General features: G+C 44.8%; 1 protein-coding gene and 1 long non-coding RNA gene across 7 annotated transcripts in view; both read left to right on the top strand.

Annotated features, from left to right (window-relative positions):
* LOC135237208 (arf-GAP with GTPase, ANK repeat and PH domain-containing protein 2-like) overlaps window positions 1-1,469 on the top strand; it is a 37,657-nt gene extending 36,188 nt beyond the window's left edge. For 2 of the 5 annotated variants that reach the window (XM_064304073.1, XM_064304074.1), the window contains one exon: window positions 121-1,466. In XM_064304073.1, coding sequence (XP_064160143.1) covers window positions 121-327 — 207 coding nt within the window. In that variant the 3' untranslated portion in view covers window positions 328-1,466. Of the gene's footprint in view, window positions 1-120 lie in introns of all 5 variants that reach the window. The other 3 variants (XM_064304072.1, XM_064304069.1, XM_064304071.1) reach the window with 2 other exon arrangements.
* Window positions 1,470-1,481: 12 nt separating this feature from the next.
* On the top strand, window positions 1,482-2,939 carry LOC135237210 (uncharacterized). Of its 2 annotated transcripts, none has more exons than XR_010324776.1 (2): window positions 1,482-1,562; window positions 1,661-2,939. It is a non-coding gene; the product is annotated as an uncharacterized LOC135237210 (long non-coding RNA). The 2 variants fall into 2 exon arrangements; XR_010324775.1 differs by having other exon boundaries at window positions 1,486-1,601.
* Window positions 2,940-6,000: the final 3,061 nt, after the last annotated feature.

Consider the following 6,000-nt stretch of genomic DNA (forward strand, 5'->3'; position numbering starts at 1 on the left):
ATTGTGGAGTTGGTGTTGAGGTTGATATGAAAACCAGCATACACAGGGGTCCCCCAGGACCGAGTTTGAGAACGACTGCTCTACATCATCCCCCTCTCCCCTCCTCTTTTTTTTGGGCAGTATGGCAGTGATGTGAAAGCGCGGGACACCCAAGGCCAGACGGCGCTGGCACTGGCTCGCCGGGCGGGGAGCCAGGAGTGTGCGGACATCCTGCTGCAGCATGGCTGCCCAAACGAGCCCCCCCCGCCCGCCCTCACGCCTACCCTCTCCCGAAAGAGCAGCAGCACCAGCCTGAGCCGTACCAACTCCAGGAGAGGGGTGTCCTAACATCTCTCCCCCTGAAGCAAAGCAAGAGTAGCACAGGACTAAAGGGAGGCGGGGGGGTGATTGGGGGGGGGGGGAGTCATCAAGCACTCCCACATACACACAAACAAAGGTGTGTTTATCTGCATCTGTGTGTGTGTGCGTGTGCGTGTGAGGCCTTGAGGGTATGTGTAATCCACTCTCCTGGACATAGTAGCTTAATAAGGACAGGAAGACAAAGATCTGAATCGCAGACAAGGACAACATAATGAAGAGAGCTTCTCTCAGTATTACGAGGAAAACTGTGTTGTTACACGTCCCTCCTTAAAGGGCACAGAAACATTTTTGCTCAGCCATGAAGAAGCAATAGATTTTTTTTGCCACTATTGTCTCTGCCTTCATACTGCCTTGTAGAGACAAGCGTCGGTTAGGAAGCTTAGGAAGGTACCACAAGCTGTGAAGCAGAGGGGTGAGATATTGCTGGAACGAGTCCCCCGAGCGAGGGAGCTGTTTTGGTTTCTCTGTGGCGATAATCCAATGGGAACGGGTCTGCTGGGCCCGTGGAGCTGTACATTACATCTGCAGAGTGCGTGTCATGGAGTCTGACTCCGCCCTTCCTCCTGAACCGCTCGAAGTCCCAGGGATGATTTAAGAAGAGGCGGCTCATTCTTCATGGACAAAACAAGCTTGAAGCTAAGGACCAGTACTGTGACTGTGTGTTTGTGTGTGTGTGTGTGTACGCTTGTGTGTGCTCGTGTGTGTGTGTGCTGAAATGAACATGTGTGTATTATGTGTGCGGGGTGTATGCGTATATGAACTTGCATGTGGTGTTTGCGTATTCAGACTGGATATGTTTGTATGTTTGTTTGTATGTGTATGTGGATGCCATGTGTGCTATTGAAAAGCGTGTGTGTTGGGTGTACATGTATGGAGTGTGTGTGTATGAGTGTAAGGTGAGTAAATGCCTGTAGGGCGTGTGTGTGTGTGTGTGTATGAATAGGTGTGTCGTGGGGGTGCGTATATAAGTGGGTGTGTGTGAGAGTGGGATATGTGTGTGTGTGTGGGGTGAGTGTGTATGTGTGTATGTGTGTGTGTGTGTGTGTGTGGGGTGAGTGTGTATGTGTGTATGTGTGTGTGTGTGTGTAGGTGAGTGTGTGTGTGTGTGTGTGTGTGTGATGTGTGGGGTGAGTGTGTGTGTGTGTGTGTGTTGTGTGTGTGTGTTGTGTGTGGGGTGAGTGTGTGTGTGTGTGTGTGTGTGTGTGTGTGTGGGGTGAGTGTGTGTGTGTGTGTGTGTGTGTGTGTGTGTGGGGTGAGTGTGTGTGTGTGTGTGTGTGTGTGTGTGTATGTGTGGGGTGAGTGTGTGTGTGTGTGTGTGTGTGTGCTCACAGTTAAACATTGCCCCTGCTTTCACGGTGGAATGAGATCAGGAAACTGAAGGCCTGTGTGGACAAACGGCCAGTGGCATCACAGCCACAGGAAGCGTCACTTCAGGGGCGGTCCACATCAGTCTCCACGCGTGCTGAACTCCACCCACCAGTCGCCAGGCCGCACCACGGCAGTGACTCTGCCGGGACCCTCCACACTGCCAGCGCCCGCCCGCTTCTCCAGGTACAGGCTGAGAACGACGGGCTCGGCTCTGGCCTCAGAATACGGGAGTGTGCGCTGGGAGAAACCGGCGCCAACCAGACTCACCGGGCAGCACTGGGGATATTCGGTGGTGCTCGGGGCTTAACGCTGATCTGGAATCCGGAACGAAAGGAAAACTGCAATAATCCAGCTCATCACAGGAAGTGACATATTAACATTCACTCCTTGCATTTAAGACACCACTGATCCCCTTCGAAAAACAACGCAGATGGAAAAAAAAGAGTGTCCTTGCTTTTTTTAAAAGTAAATTGCATCACGCAATTAATCTCCCCGCATTTAGGGGTGAAGTAATTTAAAGGGGTGAGCAGTGGTTTACCTCGTTAGAAAAATAAATGTTGCTTTAATTTCTTTTTTTTCCCCAAAGGGAGGAAAGCTGGAGCCAATTCTGAAATTAATAAACAGCTGGAAACAAAACTGAGGAAGATCCCTCCCTCTATTGTCCCATTATTTTTCCTCATGAGCCCAACACATTGCACTGAGTTTGCAGTCAAGTGTAGAGCGCTCCAAGTTATGAAGCATTACAGTGAAAAACAACATTTTATAGATAAATATTGCCCTACATCCTACGCAAAACAGATTTAAGATTGAGAATTGTACTTTAAGAAAGACAGAAGTATTGTAAAGATACAAATATATATATATAACTATATTGTTATTACTACTGTTGCTGTATATGTTGCCATGGTTCTTGATAATGTACTGTATGTACAAGATTGTAACTGTATGTAATGATGTTTGTATGTGTCTAGGACTTGTTTGTAACCGTACAGGGTTATGAGTAGCTATTAAGAAATGTGCATCAGCTGTGATGTTTTTTTTAGTGGGTTTATTATTATTAATAATAATAATATTATTTCTAAGATGAGCAATGTTCCTGTATAGCACTTTTTTCTTTTTTACTGATCTTTTCTGGCCTGGTTCCATTGAACTGGAATGTGGTCTCCCAGATGTCTCTTGTATGAACTCAAAATGTACTGTATGATAAGCAATCTGAGAGTTGCGTCCATCTGTAGTTTTCATTTGACTTTGATCCAACTGGAGCGTGTAGAGGCATATCCACTCATTGGGCCTCATTTATTTTTTCTTAAAACCCTGCATAGATTTATGCGTAATCAGAAACGAACTTACAAATTCCACCGGAATTATCAAGCGCTCATTGACAGCTTTTTCCATATCCATGTGCATTTGCTGATTAATATCAATGTGAAAGTGCGTGGGGGTGCTCTAGGCTGGTGAATCGAGGGGTACTGACACAAGATGGGGGTCACAGTCAGATGACTGGTCAATGAGAGGCTTTATTTTCTTGAGCAGGCAAGCACAAGGTACAGTACTGTGCAAAAGTCTTAGGCACCTGAGAAAAAAATGCTGTACAGCTAAGATGCTTTCAAAAATAATTAAATAAAAGGTTATAAATATCTAAAAAATAATATAAAGAGCAGTAAATAGTTAAAAACTAAATAAAATCAATGTTTGGTGTGACCACCCTTAGCCTTTAAAACTACATCAATTCTCTTAGGTACACTGTCCTGCAGTTTTATAAGAAAACTGGCTGGTAGGTTGTTCCAAGCATTTTTATTTAATTTTTTATTTAACAAAATACAAAAATGCATCTGTAAAATTTTTTGGAAAATTCATGTTTGGAAATCTCAAATTTGTTCTTTTCTACTGACACACTAATGCAGAAAACAAAAAATAAAAATCTAAGACCAAATATATACTATATATCATATTTAAAAATCTAGGGTGCCTAAAACTTTTGCACAGTACTGTATGAGTACCTTTTTGCATGGACGCACCATTAGTGAATGAATGGAGAAAAAAGGTATAAATGCACAGGTGCATTAATCACTAAATCCTTAAAGGGACAGAGCACTTTCTTGCATGGCCGCCCCCAAGTATGTGCAGTATATTTGAACAAATTAGAAAGTCACTGCCAGGCGATTTGATTGCCATCACACTTAAGTTCAAAGGGCCTCCCTCTGCGAGCTACAGATCTTCAGAATGACATCAGGAATGGGTCTACGTCGACGCCCTCAGCGAGGTGAAGCTGAACACGCCACGTTCTCATGCACTTTATTATTCCCCAGCGCTTCTCTCTGCGGTAACCAATTTTAATGGAGAATGGCCCAAAACAGTCCACAGTGGTGGACCAAAATGGAGGTTCATGTTGACACTGATGCGCTGGGGCAAGGTCAGCCATTTTGCGGGACAACTGGGTTGACGCGCCATTTCGGACATTCTTGACCGCGCCGCTGGCGGTGCCGGATTGCCTGTCGACCGCGCAATATCCAGAAACATCGCCGGATCTCTGCCGGAATGCGCTCTGCACCTGGCTGGAGAAGCTTCTGATCATAGTCTTTGCTGAGAAGTTCAGTGCTTTGATAGCTGGTACAATGGGATAGATTGTATCAGGCTCCAAAGGCTCTGCTCTCTAAGTTCCCCTCCCATTGTAAGAAGCCCGAACACTGGGTCTAGCTCTGAAGAGCGGAGCTGTTAGCGTCTGCTTCTGGCAATTTGTCGACCACCCTGAAGGGCCTTGATCTCTTCAGGGAAACAGTCCGACTATGCCTTCTTAAGAAGGATCATTTCTACCTCATGGAGAGGTCCGGTTGGATTATGTTCTTGCCCAACCACCCTATCGAGGGCCTGGTTGGTGACATTAATGAGGTCAGCCTAAGCAGGAATTTAGCTTGGGTCCGGGTCGTTACAGTCTTCCTTGGTTAGCAAAGCACTGCAGAAGAACGATTTCCCTTTTGATTTCTTTACCTTCATTAGGAATGGGAGACAGTGCTGTGGGCCAGTAGTGGGACGGCTGTTGCGGGTCCATGACTTCAGCCACTGGGTTGGGACGAGGCCTTAGGGATGGTGCCAAGATTAAACCATATTATACCATATTCGGCATCTCCCGAATAATGCGCTCTGCCCAAATGTTTTCTCCTCTCGAATTTGGCAAATATTATTTGGATTCTGATCTTTTTTTCTCATATCTTTGATACGCGCGACAAGTCAGCGACAAGTTTCTCAATTAGACACACACACACATGCAAAGATATAGCAAGTGAGAGTTTCCATTAATACTAGCTAGGCCAGAGTGAGGCCATCATGCTTTGAGGACTTCATATTTAAATTTACTCCAATGCCGTAAATGCTATATATCCTCCTCCTTCCATGACTTTCCTAAATATTTGGGCTTTAAATAACTGCGTTTTTAAAATACGAAAAAATCGAACAGTCATGAAACAGGCAGTCTTTGCCCTGCCAGACAGTAGACTAGTGCTTTTACCCAGGTGCGAACATGTCGCTGTCTACCCCGGCACTATTTAACAACTGAATGACCGGTGCTTTGAAAAGAATTTCCCAATAAAGCGCTATCGGATCTAATTTCTCTCACACAATCACACGAAACTCGTCCACTGCAATTGTGATTCATTGATAAAGCCGACGAACAGCGGGCGCATTTGGTATGTCAAGGCCGCTCCATTCACAACTAAAGTAGAATCATATTAAGCATAATTAACAAATTCCATTTCGATACCCAACTGGTAAAAAAAAAAAAAAAAAAAACTCTAAGTGAGTGCCACATTTCTGAGTTCCACAGCCTGCCGGACTAAGAAATAATTCTTCATCTCCCTGTAACCTGAACTGAAAGCAATCATGTTTGGTATGGCTATCTTTTAAAATTCATGAGGAAGGTCAGAGAACAAAGTAGGCCCAATTATCTTGTACTGCTAAATAATAATTAGTGTGGTTGCCTTTGGCAAATGAAATATTTGTTGTTGTATGTTGTATGGTTAAAATGAGCTGGAATTCATGCAAAACCATAAGTCAATCAAATTAATCTCCCTAGCCCTGTCTTGCTTTTTAAAATGGTGCGATCACGCAGTGTAGACATAGGGTTCTTCCAAGACCCTCAGAACATGCCAGCTAGCTTTATGATTCGCCGTCACTCGTCACCGCATACCGTGAGTAAAACACTGAGATCTCAAGTTCTGATGAAGGGTTAATTTAGCTCTGAATATATGTGTCGCAAATCAACTCGTTGCCGTGATG

Source organism: Anguilla rostrata, chromosome 13, assembly GCF_018555375.3.
Source record: "Anguilla rostrata isolate EN2019 chromosome 13, ASM1855537v3, whole genome shotgun sequence".
NCBI lineage: Eukaryota > Metazoa > Chordata > Actinopteri > Anguilliformes > Anguillidae > Anguilla > Anguilla rostrata.